Source organism: Varanus komodoensis, unplaced genomic scaffold, assembly GCF_004798865.1.
Source record: "Varanus komodoensis strain SLA01 unplaced genomic scaffold, ASM479886v1 scaffold1, whole genome shotgun sequence".
Taxonomy (NCBI): domain Eukaryota; kingdom Metazoa; phylum Chordata; class Lepidosauria; order Squamata; family Varanidae; genus Varanus; species Varanus komodoensis.
The window spans coordinates 96084825-96100689 of NW_025335268.1; the positions used below are offsets into that span (position 1 = coordinate 96084825).

At 40.4% G+C, this 15865-nt stretch overlaps 1 protein-coding gene across 10 annotated transcripts in view; it reads right to left on the reverse strand.

Annotated features, from left to right (window-relative positions):
- Positions 1-15865, reverse strand: part of BTRC (beta-transducin repeat containing E3 ubiquitin protein ligase) — a 144292-nt gene that overhangs the window by 13850 nt on the left and 114577 nt on the right. For all 10 annotated transcript variants that reach the window (XM_044437238.1, XM_044437210.1, XM_044437279.1 and 7 more), the window contains 5 exons: positions 9984-10080; positions 7719-7856; positions 7085-7203; positions 4747-4996; positions 4304-4422 (listed from right to left, as the gene is read on the reverse strand). In XM_044437238.1, the coding sequence (XP_044293173.1) occupies positions 4304-4422; positions 4747-4996; positions 7085-7203; positions 7719-7856; positions 9984-10080 (723 nt within the window). The remainder of the gene's footprint in view (positions 1-4303; positions 4423-4746; positions 4997-7084; positions 7204-7718; positions 7857-9983; positions 10081-15865) is intronic.

A 15865-nucleotide genomic window follows, 5' to 3' on the forward strand; every position in this document is an offset into this window, starting at 1 on the left:
AGTGGGGTGGGAGGAAACATGGCTGTTTGTACTGTCTTACTATGCAGCAGTTCAAACACCCCTCTTTTCTTCCTCACAACACACTGTAACTGGCATTATGCCATGACATGGCATACCTCTTCAAATACACTATGGGCAGAAATTAAGATGACTGCTACCACTTTTCCACAGCAATAAACCCTGTTTTGTTTTTTTTTAAGGGGGGAGTATAAAAGAACAGAGTAGCTTCAAGTCACTGACTCAAAGACTGCTACAACTGTTAGTTTTCTGCTTATCTCTGGCTCCTAAAAGTCAAATGATCAAGGATTTGGTGTAATTCCCTTGTGACGAAAGATTACAACAGCTGAGATTGTTTAGCTTACAAAAAAGGCAAGCAAAGGGAGACATGATAGGGTCATGCAGAATTATGGTATGGAGATACTGATTAGGAAAACGTTTTCTCTTTCTCCTATACTACTGAAACCAAGAGTCATCTCATGAAGTGAACGGAGGAAGATCCAGGACAGCTAAAAGTACTTCTTTAACACAGTGCATCGCTGCACTATGGAATTCACTTCTGCAGGGTGTAGCAGTAGCCTGCTTTTAAGATATTGGGCAAATTCATGGAGGGGAAAGGCTACCAATAGCTATATGCCCCCTCTCATGGCTGAGGCACTTTACATACAGCAGTTGCTGGGAAACCTGAGCTGGAAGGTGGTATGACACTTCTGTCTTGCTTGTGGGATTCTGTGGCAGCTGGTGGGCCCACTGTGTGAAGAGAATGCTGGAATACCTTTTGTCTGATCCAGCAGGGCTCTTCTTCTGCTCTTTAGGCTGCCTGCTAATGTGCAAAAAGCACCTCATCACTTTCACACCCCAAGATAGTGCAAAAATCAAGGCTCTTTCAGTTCAGTCTGAGTTTTATAACATCTAAATCTCTGGCCTTATTCCTATCTCTGTGTTACTCTTCCAAAAAGAGGGAATGTAATCTAGTTATCCTTCTTTTGCTGTGCTTGCCATTCAGTGAGACTGGAGTCCCATATTTATAGGAGCTCAGTGTAAAGAACAAGGTCAATTCTGTGGTGGTTAGTACAGTTCTGGAACTGGCCCCATGTCCCTGAGGAGGCCCCTTCAAGCTGCTTTACAATACAGCTTTCAGCACCAGACAAAAGCATCTTTTCTTTACCTAGCCCTCTAATTTTATAAATTTCTGGTTCTGGCTGGTGTTGATCTGTGTTACTGTTTTGCTGTGCTCTACAGAACACTATACACACACAGCCTGTGCCCAGAATGTAGATTGCAGTTTACAATCTACATTCATAGGACAAGAAATGGATGGGGGGAATAGTCGCTTCATGCCAAAGTTTGGAATACTGATTTCAGAAAGCGTACAAGGCCAAATATGCATCCAACCAAGATTCTGATGAGATATGCTGCCAACCGCTACAAAATTCTAGCACAAGCAAAAAAGTAATTGTATTCCTCTTTAAATTTATTACCATATTGACATTTATATTTGTTGGTTATTAGTATGTGTGGGATTGTAGTTGCTTTTCCCAAGCTCTGCAATGTTTTAACTGTTTCCTGCTTGGATTGCTATTGAGATGTGTCTTTTCCAAATGTTATGCCAGTAAGGCTTCTCATGTCTATTTGTTGTTTCTTCAAATTGGCAGACAGGCTCTTTGCTACAGTGGAGACTGGACCTCAGTTCATGACATTAAGTAAACCCAATTTTCTTACAAAAATAGTGTCAGCCTTTTGTTTAACCATACCAGGAGGCCAATCCCCCAATATGTTTCTGTCATCAAACAAAGCTATGGCACTGTTTACAAATCCTTTGATCTTTGCAAGGCTTAAATAGAATGCAGCTGGTGAGTGAAGGTGATAATTGGTTAATAGCTTCAACTGTCCTGCTCCAATTCCCCAGTCTTTCCTTTAAAATGTCTGTCGCAGCACTCCAATCATTTGCTTTCATTACTCATGTTACTGCAATCACCTTCAGTAACTAGTTTTCTCTAAAGCTATGCTAGTCAATTACCAGCTTCTAAAGTCCCTTAATGAAAGGATTTGTATCTTTGTTTTGTATTTTTATTTGGATAGGAAGTGGTTTGGTATATTTGACCTTGGACCCAGAGAATTACACACAACAGAAAAGGTCATCTGTTGAAGCAATTAAAGGGGATTCCGTCCCAATTTTTGAAATCTCTGCAAGCCCACTAATGTTCCCTGTTGTAGGCTTGCAGTGGCAACTTTGTCTGCTCTATAAATTATCCTTAAGTAATAATTTGAATAATAACATCACCACAATTCCCATAGGTGCTGGTTCTAAAAGCAGTATGCCCAACAACCAGAAGAAACATTTTACTACAGAGTAGGATCAGGACTGGGCTGGCACTATATTCTTTCTAGAAAAGTAAAACACTTGGATGGAATAAACCTTTGAGAACAGCACCGCTATGTATAGTGATGAGAAAACTGGACCAACAAACAGCTTGTGACTCTAGATTTATTGTCATAGTTCTCTTATAGGATTAGTACCACGTTTAAATGTGCACCAGTGGAGTAGAGGAAGCCTCTGCTTCTTACTTCTTTAACATTGACCAGTCAATGTCAGGCCCCTGTTTCTAAAAGCTGTTAAATCCTATCACACTGTTCTCATCTGGATAGCATTTCAAAATCCATAGCTCTTTGTGGTATGGAATAGATTATTCCTTGCCCCATTTCTGGCCACAGGAGAGAACAGGAAGACTCCAATGGTCCAAGCCACTCATTTCAAATGGTACCAAAGACCAGGCACCATGATAAAAGCTAGGTTGGCCAACCCTTATTGCAAATCCAACTCTTTAAGTAGACATCCAGACCATGAAGGGAGCAAGCTATATTACTGTCTATGCAAGCGGTTTCAGGCATTACATTTTGAGAAATTGGTCAATCTTTGTGTTTTTTACCTCTCATGAAAAACAAGAAAACCAGAACAGCAGTTGCACTGGAGTGCTGAAGCTACGACAGAGTACTGAGACAATCACAACTACATGTTTAACTGTCATTTCCTGTCATTCTTATTTATTTATACACACCCAGCTTTCCACCAAAAAATGGCACTCAAGGCAGCTTATAGAAACGGCACTCAAGGCAGCTTATAGAAGCAATTAACATTAAACAATAAAACAATATATTAAAATGCAATAAAACATAACAATTACAGGGAAATATTATTAAAAACATCCGAGTGCATCCAAGCTAACATATCCACTTATAGGCTAAAGGCTTTCTTAAATAAATGGTTTTTGCCTGACAAAGCAAGAGCAGGAGCCAACCCTGCCTTCCTTGGAAGGGAGTTCCATAGCCTCATGTCAGGGTTGTGGTCATTTTAAGTACTCAGGGAACACTGGTGCAGAATCTGGGCTCATGTGAAGTGGAGCAATGAGATAAACACCTACCTGTATGTTGGTAGACAGCATCTACCCAGAGCCAGAGCTAGTCAGCCTTGGGACAGGACTTCCTTAGGTATCTCCTTTCATGGATCCTTGCATGTGAACCTAAGTACCTTCCCTATTTCATTCACCATCTTCCTTCTTGCTTCCCTACACTTGCTGCTTTATCCCCCCCCCCACACACACACCCTACAGTCGCTTTTCCAAAAATATTTTTGCAATATATCAGATGTTTAACTACATTGTAGGAATTAACCAAATAGATACACATACTTCCTTTTGCATTCAGATGGTTCTGGAGTGCTGAAATTTCTAGGCACAAAGCACACCTCATTTTTACATCTTATGAAGGCCTGGTTTACATATGCAGCAGAAGAAAGTGGCAGAATTCTGAAGTGGTACAGTGGATGGTACCACTTCAAACTGCAAGGGAGGGATGCTGTTTCTTAATATACCCACACTAAAAATCCACAATACTTTTCTGCATGATTTCCTGCCTATCCAGACCAATGGTTCTAGAGCAGGTCTCGTGCTTGGTTTTTGTTTTTAACTTGCAGGAGTTTTTGTTTTTTTGCAAAGAAGTATACAGGCCTTCATCTGCAGCCTGAAGCACTACTATCTCAGTTCAACAAGTTAAGTGGAGTGTGGAGGAAGAGAGCATAAAGCACCAAAGTAAATATTATGTATAAATGCATATAAAATATAATGGTCTCTCACGTCTTTAAAGCTGCTGGAACAGAGGTGTTGGACGTACTGAACAAAGAGTGACGCACATCCCAGCTTTGCCTCAAAGTGGCATTTTGTGAAAAAAATGGCTTTATCCACATTTCTATGTAACATACAGTTTGTCCAGGAGAGAAGCAGCCCAAGAGAAGTGTTCTACTTCTTACCTGATTGTATTGTCTGATGAACCACTGACGACTAGTCTATCTCTGTACTGTAGACATGCAATGCCTCGCTTATGGCCATTTAAAGTACGCACGAACTCACAGGTACTTGTGTTCCATACCTGTAAGACAGACACGAAGGAGGACATGGTTTATTCTGGAAGTGATGCACATGGATATTTGTATGAGAGAGCTGATGTCCAAGATGGTGTTGGGCTAGGACTGTGGGGTTCCAGGCCAACCCCCGACTTAGCTATGCAAATCACAGAGTGACCATGGGCCACTAACTTCCAGCCTATTCTACCTCGCATGGTATTGCGGAAATAAAGTGGGAGGAGGAGAAATGAAACATGCGTACTACCTTGAGTTCCTTGGAGAAAGGCAGATATAATAAACACAATAAATAATTATATGGTCCAAAGTCACCATGACTTCAAGGTTTGCACCTTTATTGTTCTATCACCTGACGCCGACACAATGTACTTGTCATCGAAGTCTACCACATTTACAGCTGCCCTGTGTCCAACCAGAACCCTTCGTAAAGTGATGTCTGTTGGGGAGGTCATGTCCCACACAGCAATGGAACGATCTTTGGAGCACGTCACCATCATGCCGTTATTAAAGCGCAGATGCAGTACCGCTTCACAGTGATGAATCAGCGTGTTTAACATCTCACCCGTATTTATATCCCACACTCTGGAATTTGTGATGAAAAAGAAAGTGGTGGGGAGGGGGGAAAGAGAGGGAGAGATTATGAGTTTATGATACACAAAGAGTCATGCGTGGGTGCAGTACAAGAGGGGAAACGTACACATTGTCAGTATATAAACTGCCAAAAATTTCTTTAAAAGATGTACCAAAGAGCTTGTCCTATAACTAATTTGGTGGCAATGATTTAAATAGTACTTTTAAATCATTGCCACTTTTAAATCATTTAGTAAGGCTAAAATATAGTACTTTTAAATCATTTAGTAAGGCTAAAATACAGGTAATCACTAAAGAGGCATTATATTCCCACCCAGCCCTAAATTAAAAGGATTGAATACGTGGTGATCTTAGAACTGAAAACTGGGGAAGGAGGACTGTTCCTGGTGTTCCTGCTCTGCTCGTGGGTGAAATGCAGAATGTGAACTTTGCTACCAAATTTAATTTCCTAAGAATACCCACCTTAATTTAAAAAAAAATAATAGCTGCAGAGAATATGGGCAAATCTTACAAAAGGGCAGGGGCTTCTGTGCTCCAGATTCCATTCCTATTTTCCAACTAAGGCTGCTCCTCACATATTTAATGTATTTTTCTTTTGATCATTCCATTTTAGCACACTCTTAAATCAGTGAAGCCTCCAAAAAGGATAATTTTGTCTTAACAAAGAACTGCATTTATTTCTTTTTGCAGGAAATCTAGAATACTGCTGAGCCAAATATTTGTCTCTTTCATCCTTCTGATTTTTATTCTGGGCAACAGAAAAATCCTTGGTCCCAGGCTGAATGAGTGATTCAAAACACTGAAATAACACCAACAATATGAAGTAATTCTTCAGTACTGCCAGTATCTAAAAAATATAGTTCTGGTTGGCACTAAGGAATTTTAAATAGTTTTAGTCCAGCTGAACAAAACAGGTTCTAACTGAATGTTTTATGTAAGCAGAATCTATACCCTCAAGAGAACATGCTGACAGTTATCTTTTCCCAAGAACAGTTTATTTATATTTATTTACACATGTGTATGTGCTGCTAACCCTGAAATCTAGGATTTAAGTTGCTGACACTGAAATCTTTTTTTTTTTTTAAACAAAGCTTAAAGAAAACTATTTTCTTGTTTGAGCTTAAAGAGAACTATACTTTGATCACCTCTGGAAGCTTGAATTTGACTAATACTTGAGCAGCAAATTCATCCTCTCCTTCAGTACTGAAGTTGTGGAAAGGCATTGACCATCAATCACATGGTCCTCCAATTAAAAACATCTTGTCCATGAACTCACTAGGTGGCTTTTTGTGATACACTTATCTCCCAGCTCCTACCATCACACATATTTTCAGTATGGGGATAATACTATCTGCAGGTGTGTAACTGGGGCTCCTGAAGACGGGCTGCACAGGGAAAAGCATTTCCACAACCATGCGAAGCATCTCAGAAGCAAATGTGCACATCAATTCTGTGCTTTGATAATGCCTGGACAATGTTATAAATGAAAATGCCTACAAACTACGCTTGGAGGCTTTGATGGATTTAAGAATACAACTGCTGGATTCTTAACTGGGACTCATAGATGAGATCAGACTGGTTCCACTGACTAGTGTATTTCCAGGCACAATTAAAAATGTTGGTTTTGATCTTTAAAGGCTTAAATGGCCTGAGAACAGGCATCTTGAGCACTGCCTACTTCCACAAGTATTTCTGTGAACTACTTCTGGGTGTGTTCTCCTTCAGAGTGAGGAAGGCGGGTAAGGGGGGGCAAAAGCTTTGTGATGGATGTGGATTTCAAAATGTGCCCCTTTCCCAGTGTAATTTATCAAGTTCCTGCACTAACAATTTTAATGGCAGCAATGAAAACCTTTCCTACTTACATCAAAGCTACTAAAGCTTATGGTGGCACATAGTTGGTGAGGTTCTCCCCCCACCCCACTGCCCAGCCACCTTTCAAAGGCTGCTGGTTCTATTCTGTTTTTGATTTTGTTTTCACTATAACCAGTCGTCTTAATTATGATGTAGGCTACCTTGGATGCCTATATTTGCTAGAAAGATGGGATGTATGTATTTTCAATAAACAAACCAATAAAATACCTGACAGTGGAATCTGATGATCCAGTGATGATCACCCGCTCATCATACTGGAGGCAAAGGACTGACCCTGTGTGTCCTGTCAGAATCCTCTTGCATTCTAGTGTATTTTTGTCCCAGATCTGGGAAGGAAAGGGGGCACACGGTGGGATTACATCAGAATGTAATTGTACTGCTAGACCGGCTCTTTTGTTTTCCACAGCACAGCATTTTATTTACTAAGGAGAGCAAAACTTCTTTAAGTGGCACACAATGCAGTTTGTATTCCACAGGCACTTTAGAGCAATATAAACTATCCTTAATATCTCTGTTTTTAATATAAACATCGTGTTTACACTTCTCATTAGGGAACAGGAAGACTTTAATTACTGAAGGACCAATAACATGGCTAGCAATGAACAGAGTGCAAGAAAATGAAGCAGATAATATAGATTTATCCTCCTTGTTTGGAAGAGAGGGGAGGAAAACCAATGAATTTCAAAGTCAACTTGATCTGGGGGTGAATGAGGGCATAAAAAAGAATTAACCTCATCCTTTCCAGTTTCTGTCCTACATTGTACCTCCCAAAAGAAGGCACACATGGCTTCTTTGGGGGAGTGAATGTTGTTTTCTGTTACTGCCCATCGTTATTGCTCACCTTGATGGTATTGTCTCGGAGGCCACTCACTATCTTCTGATCATCATATTGTAAACAATAAACCCCTTTGCTTGTTTCACTCCGGCAGTGGATTCGCTGTAAACTGTGTCTTCCACACCGCCAGTTTGATTCTATCGTCTGGGGGAGAGAGAAAAACAATTTTAAAGTGTGGAACATCATGGAAATTTTGCAACAATAAAGCCTGCGACTCCTGGGACAACAGAAGCACTTCTAATGCTGAAACCATTTATCATTAGACAGTTGCAGAGCATGCTAGGAGGCAGAAGAATAGTCTGTTCCTCCTCCTTTTCCAGTCTTTAGCATCAAAACCTTCTAAGAAGTTTCTAGTTGTTACCAAGAAGGCAAACGCACCAGCTGTCAAGAACATGGTATTACAACAACAGTGGGTGGCCTTATCTAAGGATACATGAATTCTGAGCCTTGCCCTCTGCCTTGACTAGCAGGGTTGGCAGCTTGGGTGTGCTCTGGGTGAATCCTGTGGCCAGGAGCTTCTTCTATCAGCTGAGGCTGCATCTGCACAGACAGGATCTGGCAACAGTTATCCATGCACTGGTAACCTCGCACCTGGATTATTGCAATGTGCTTTGTGTGGGGCTTCCCTTGAAGACAGTCCGGATACTTCAATGGGTCCAGAATATGGCAGCTAGACTGCTAAAAGGACCATATAAAGCCAGTCCTCTACCATCTCCATTGGCTACCAAGTGAAGGTGGGCCCAATTCAACGTGGGAAAGTTGGTGTTTAAAGTCCTAAACAGCTTGGAGTCAGGGTTTCTAAAGAGTGGCTCTTCCCATATGAACCTACCCGGCCCCTTAGATTTGCACCTGAGGCCCTTCTGAGGAATACCCCTCCTCAGGAAAGGAGGGTGGCAATGAGGAGGACCACCTTTTCGGAGTGGCACCCTGATTTGGAATGGGCTCCCAGAGAGGTTCACCTGGCGCCATCTTTATACTCTTTTTGGTGTCTGTCCTTTTTTACTGTTTAAAAACTGTTAAATCAGTTTTTAATGGTATTTTCATGGAATGGGATATCTCTTTTAGGAAAGTCTGTCTTCTGGTGGCTGTACTTTTATTGTTTGTGGATTGTCATGTTTTTATATTGTTATTATATGGGTTTTATTGTTGTAACCCACCCAGGGAGCCATGTGGGCCAGGTTAGAAATCAATCAAACAAACAAACATGAATATATATATATATATATTCAAATCAAATCAAATCTGACTAGGTCAGTAAGGCAGACTGCTAACTGACCCTCATTCATTCTAAACTAGATTCTATTTTCTGACAGTCCTGACAGTCCAAAAGAAAGATCTTCCCCATTCCCACACCTATTGATCTGTCCGTCCATTTGGCCATAGTCCTCCCCACTTCTTTGAAAGAACTTCCCCAGAATTAAGCCACCAGTGGGCAGTACCAAATTAATAACCTGCCTTGCTTTGGGTCACAACTACACTAGAATAAGTTTAAACAGTTGTTTGACTTGGGAAGTCCTACTGTGGGAGAATCTGATAACCTGTGATCACAAATCGGACATTATGAGATATGATTTCTATGGAAAAGTTTGCAGTGCAGTGTGGAAGTGAAAGTGTTGGACAGGAGATCCAGGTTCTAGTCCCCACTTGGCCATGAAGCTCACTTTGGGCCACTCACTCAGAGTCTAAGCTACCTCACAGGGTCCTCATTAGGATAAAGTGAAGTGGGGGAGGTCTATTTAAACTGCCTTAGGTTCCATGCAATAGGAAAAAAGTGGGATATAAATGAAATATAATATTTAATATTTAATTCACTGTACTTCAAGAAATAGAATGATTAGTTTTTACAACAAAATGGCATTTAAATCATGAGTATAAAGTAGTACCTGATCATGTGTTTTTATTTTCACTCAAATTTCTATGAGCCATCAAGACAGTCAGTCTCAATCCCTATCATCAAAATATTTGAACATGCTCTCCCCTTCAATGGAGGGCTAACAAATAATAAATGGATCAGGCATTTGTGACCTAAGATACTTAGGTATTTAAAGGACAGATTAAGAAATGACTTGACACAAGGATACAACTTCAAGGAAAAATGTGTTTACACTGTTACATACAAGGACCCACATTTTTCTGTTACTTTTTGCATAGGTTCTAGGAAGCCATAACTGTCTGGCATCTGTGTAGGGAGCACCAAAGCAGCCTAAAGACCTCAACCAAAGGATTTGCCCCAGATGGGCAATATCCAATATGATTTTTCTTGGCTCTTACCTCTATATCTTGTATGATTTTGGGATAAAGTGCTCTGTAGAAGGAATTGGGAGGCGCTATTCCATCAGGCGGCTTGTTTTTAAAAAGATATTGTCCCCTACAAGAAAGGAAAAAAAGAAAGAATGAAGAGTAGCAGTGCTAATACAGCTGCCTGGCCCTGGGTATTGGAAAGAATTGTAAGACAGACATGGCCAGGAGTGCATGTTGCAGGAAGATGGGGAAAAAACCATGGTGGCTTATTTTGGAATTCAAGAGTAGCTTGGAAACCACCCCACCACCCACCTTTGCCAGATTCAAATGACAAAGCGAATGAAACAGCATGTGACCAGCACCCCTGGGGCACGAGACAGAAGTGGCGGCGACATCTTTTCCCTCCTCATACATTCAGGCCAGTCACTGAGATGTGGTGCTTTTACAGGATAGATGGAAAAGGTTGATTAGACCCCATTTGGATGAAGGTCTGTGTCTCATTCAAATAATATTGCCTTTAGAAATGTGGCAGTTTCACAGGCTAATAGGTACCTAAGTAAAACTATAGTTCTTTTTATGTTTTCAAAAGGGCAGCTTCCACAGTTGATAGCAAGGGTGCACACATGAAATTCCTTACAAGAGGAGTGATCACAGCATCCCAGTAGCTCGCAAATTTCCCACAATGTGATTATTCATTTATTTACATTTATATATCGTCTAATAGTCAAACCTCTCTGGGTGAGTCACAAAACACAGTAACAGTATTATAGCATTACATGTTACTGTGTCACAGCATACAGTAACACAACAGGTTATATTTTAAGAAAAGTCCAATTAAATTAGAATAAAACTAAAAGATGACTCAAATTCCAACAGCAGTGTGAAAATCTTAAAATACATTAACATTAAAATAAATCCTTAAACTGTAGCAGCCAGTGCCCTTTACCAGTGCTTCTAGGAAACTGCATAAGGTTATTTATCAACTTAGTTTTGTGGATGGAGGGACCCAGTGGATGGCAGTTACTTCCTACTGTGTGATTTTTTTCAAATCCTTCATCCAAAAGTTAAGGAGCCAGCAAACACTGTGCGGAAGCAAGTAAATCCCACCATGAGCATACTAACGATTTTTCTGCCTGGCAACATTCCTGTGAAGTAGAGATGAGCAGAAATGCCTCTGAGTATAATTCTGGCATCTGAGGTGCAGCATTTAGCCTAGGCCAGCTCTCAGCTCTCCCTTCCCTGTCGTATTACAACAGTTTTGACAGATTGTTTTCTATGTATCTCTCCCTTGCCATAAACTTTGAAGCTATGCTGAGAAATATCTTGGGCAAGAAGGTGCTCTGAACTCTACATGGTTTCATCAGATTAAAGAACAAGGAGATTATGGGTTTTTTTTTATTTTTTCAATCCATTAAAAAAATCTGAGATTGCACTGCTTTTAGTGGTAACCATAGCAGGTCTACTGTTCTGCAAAAACTTCTGGAAAATGTGCTGATTTCCTGGAATTCTAGATGACATCACAGCTAGATCACTAGGTGATTTCTGGCAGCACATCTATCCTGTATCATACTGCATTATGTAATTATTACATGTGAGAGCCAGTGTGATGTAATGATTAGTTTGCAAGGGGACAGGGAAGATTTGGATTCTAGTCTGCATTCAGCCATGAAGCTCACTGGGTGACTTTGGGCCAGCCATGTACTCTCAGCCCACCAGGGCTGCTGTTGTGATGATGAACTGGGTTCATCACAAGAGGAAAAAAGAAATGATATAAATGCAACAGGCGGCTTTTGACAACCTGTTACTAATGTACTGTTGTTTTGTTGATGGGAAATGGGAGGGAACACTGCAGGCTATAATATTTGACTATTCCTTTTAACAGACATGAATCAGTCTTGTTAGATATGCAGATAACCAATCAATAAATAAAAACAGAGAGAAAGGGGGAGGAAACTATGTAATTTAAAACATTTTGAACAGAGATTTGCAGAAAAATTAAGTGTTGACAATTCCCCAAGTTTTAAAATTAAGTGTTTCACTTAATTTGTTTTGATGCAGTCGGTTTTGCCCATCTACTCTCAAATGTGTGTGTAGCTGACCCCGCCTTCCCGACACATACTCAGGCAAGCAGAAGTGGTCCTGTTGCTGCAACTGTTTTTGATCCTACTGAAAATCAGGAAAAACTCAAATATGGAACTGTTACCATATATACTGGCATGTAAGACAACACTTGAAACCAGAGATAGGGAGGCAAAAATCAGGGGGTCATATGTCAGGAGAAAAAATTTCATCATATAGTAGGACCCCCCTATCCATGGGAGATAGGATCTAAGCTCCCAGTGGATGCCTGAAACTGTAGGACCCCTGCAAAAGTGGAAAACCTGCAAATATCTCTGGGATTTCTGTTTGGGGATGCCATGCTCTTTGTCTTGGCACTAGTCAGCTTCACTTGCATGTTTTGTATCTTGGTGGATGCAAAAAATCTAGAGATATTGATGTTTTTTCCTTAGAGATATTGGCATTTTTTTACTAGAGATATTTGTGGGTTTTTCCCTAGAGATATACCTGTATATACTGGCATATAAGAGGACCCTTGAAACCAGAAATAGCAAAGCAGAAATTGGAGGTCATCTTATATACCCGACCTGTGAGAAGCACCAGGAAAACAGTCCAAAGTATCATATACAAGTTGCCTTTTATGCCGGTATAAACGGACTAACTTTCTATGGCCTGGGAAAGAGTATCATTTATCTATGCAAGGGTAGAGAAAATAATTTTCTGTCAGCATCCTGAAACAGAGCATCCCTATTACTGCCCATGCATTTTACTAATGTGCTGTTTGATGGGCTATGACCCACCAAGAGCTTAGGCTGGTCCATTCATCACCTGCTCTAGGTTCTGAAGATGCAGAAACTTGTGACTATGCTTTGTTTGCTGTTTACATTACTATGGAGAAAGCAATCTGGAGAAAGCAATTTAGAGTACATCTAGTAATCAGTACAACATGCAAGTATTTCAGAAGATCTAAAACTTTTCAAACACATTATTTGGCCTTATAATCTGCTAAAATACAACATACTCGTAATGTCAATGCTCTTAATAGAAATTGCACTTGCAAGTTTGGTCCTTATTATTATTTTTAGATAAATTTAATAGCTGCTAAAATGCCTTAGCTGTCACTTTTGTTTCTGAAATATGAATATCAAACCATCTCACAAATATCTTATTAGGGAGGCCCCTTGAATAGAAAATTGTATATTATGGGGATTACCCTAGAAAGGAAAGCATCTAATAAAATGTCCACTGAGTAGTTTTAGAGTTTGGTTAATCCTGCAAATAGAAGCACTATTATACTATTCTATCTGAATTTCTGAGTAATTATTAGTGATCTATGTTATGATGATTTTATTTGATTTCCATCCTGCTTTTTCTTACACAAAACTTAAAGCAGCTTACATTGTTCTCCTGTTGCACTCAATCTTATCCCTACAATAACCATCTTATGAGGTAGGTTAGGCTAAGAGTCTGTGACTGGCCCAAAGTCACCCAGTTGGCTCCATGACTCCAGATACATATATCTGAAGATGGAATAGATCTCTAATTGTGAGTATCTTCTAAAAACAAACAAACAAACAAACCAAATTGACCTATCATATGTGAAAAACTTCAATGACTTTGACTTCTAGTAGATTACTTATGCTATATAAGACTACTGAATCCTTACTATCTCTAAGGCATATATCACAGACTATTCCTAGTAATGGGAAGGATGAACGAGACATCTCACAGTGTGCAGCTCACATGACACTTTAAGCCTTAAAGTTAAGGGTTTGAAGTTGCTGCATAGGAAAGATCCCATCTAAACAAGCTGGCAGCTGTGTTAATCAGGACCCTGAAATGGGTACACCAACTCTCTGCGGAGACTGCCACCCTTCTAAGGAAAGATGTACTGAACCCAGATGATCTAACTGGAGGGAAGAACATTGGGCTATCAGCTCCTACAATGGAAGCAATTCTTTTTGAAGGGACCTCGAGTGTCCCCATGGTTCAGTCATTCACTTTATAAATGGCCATTTAGCTGAAAGTCTCACAATGAAATACATAACAGAAAACCTGGATTTGAGTTTTACTTAAAATGATGAGAAAACTTCCAGGAGTAGAGTAGGAGATTTTCCCTAATGTGTTCTTCAGCGGATCAGATGTAGAAGAGCTTGGTAGAAGCAAATTCTTCTGATCACCGGTGCAGTGTTCAGGCAAAAACTGCATCAGTCACAGAAACTCAGAAACTTGCTGCTGAAGTCTCAACATCTTTATCAAAAGCAGCTTCCACTCTTTTATCACAAGGGCTTCATTCCCCATTCACTGGGACAATAGCAATTTCAAGGGGCATGAAATTATTCCATAATGCTTCCTGTTTGAAAGTATAGCTTATTGTACATTGAACAGAATGATGATTCTGTTTCATGACATCCTTCTCCATTAATTTCCATATCTTGTGTTCAAAAAATACCATTTTTGGCTGTTGGAGTTCCTGTGGAAAAACTGTCTTCCCCCTTGCAAAAAGTATTTCTCCTCTCAGCAGCTTTTGATACCATTGAATATGGTATCCTTCCGGGGTGGCTGGCTGAGTTGGGAGTTGCAGTAGCTCCAATGACTGCTTGGAGGGCTGTCTCCAGAAGGTAGTGTTTGGGGAATATTGTGAATCACATGGATTCACCAGCATGGAATTCCTCAGTTCTATCCCCCATGTAGAGGGAGGACTACATGAAACTGCTGGGGTTATCCAGAGTTTTGGAGTGCACTGCCATCAATATGTTGATGATCCACAGTTCTATTTCTCCGTTTCATTGTCAGCAAGTGAAGCTGTGGATTTGCTAAACTGTTCTGAGTGCAACAATGGACTGGATGAAGGTTAACAACTGATGCTCAGTGCAGTTGAGATGCTGTTGGTGGATGGTTCTCCGACTAGATAAAGGGTGTTCAACCTGTTCTACATGGGGTTGCACTCCCCTTGATGAAACAGGTTTATCGGTTGGGGGTGCTCCTTGATCCATTGTTGTCACTTGAGGCTCAAGTGGCCTCAGTAGTCCAGAGTGTCTTCTTCTCGCTTTGTCTGATGGCCTATCTGTGCCTCTATCTGGACAAGAATAGCCTGGTTTTAGTAATCGATGTTCTGGTAATCTCTATGTAACATTACTGCAATGCACTCTATGTAGGTCTGCCCTTGAAAATTGTTCAGAAATTGCAGCTCATGCAGAATGCAGCAGGCAGATTAGTAACTGAGAGCTGAAGGTCTGAACACATATGACCAGTTCTGGCTCACTTGCACTGGCTGCCTACATGCTTCCAGGCCCAATTCATGGTACACAGCTTGATACCACAATACCTGACACAGTGCCTCTCCCAACTGTAGAAGAATCTATTGTACAGTTATAGAATCCATAAAGATAACTTCACTCAACATCCGTGACCTTCCTCTGATTGCCAGCTCCAAGGGGATCTTGGAGGGCAGCAGCAAGAGGGAGGACTTTCTTTTTGGTGCCAAGTTAAGATATCCCCTTATGCCAAGGCTTTTAAAAATATACTTGGTTAGCCAGGGGCTTGAGGGGATTACTCATTTTAAGTGTTTCTTTTACTGAGCTATTCTTCATTGCATGTTTTTAGTTTTTTATGTTTATGCTTTTTTTGAAAAGATTTGGTGGCATTTTATTGTTTTTATGTCAGCCTCCCAGAGAGCTTTGGCTATTGGCTGAAATAGAAACAAGTGAATAAATGAATGAAAGTGAGGAAAAGCAACACTAGAACCCTGTATCAATGCCACGAAGTGTAGGCAGGAAGAAAGACCCTCTTGTTGAAAGGACAACATACTCTTCAATGCCTCTCAAATGCCCACTGGAGTTTGGAGATGATAT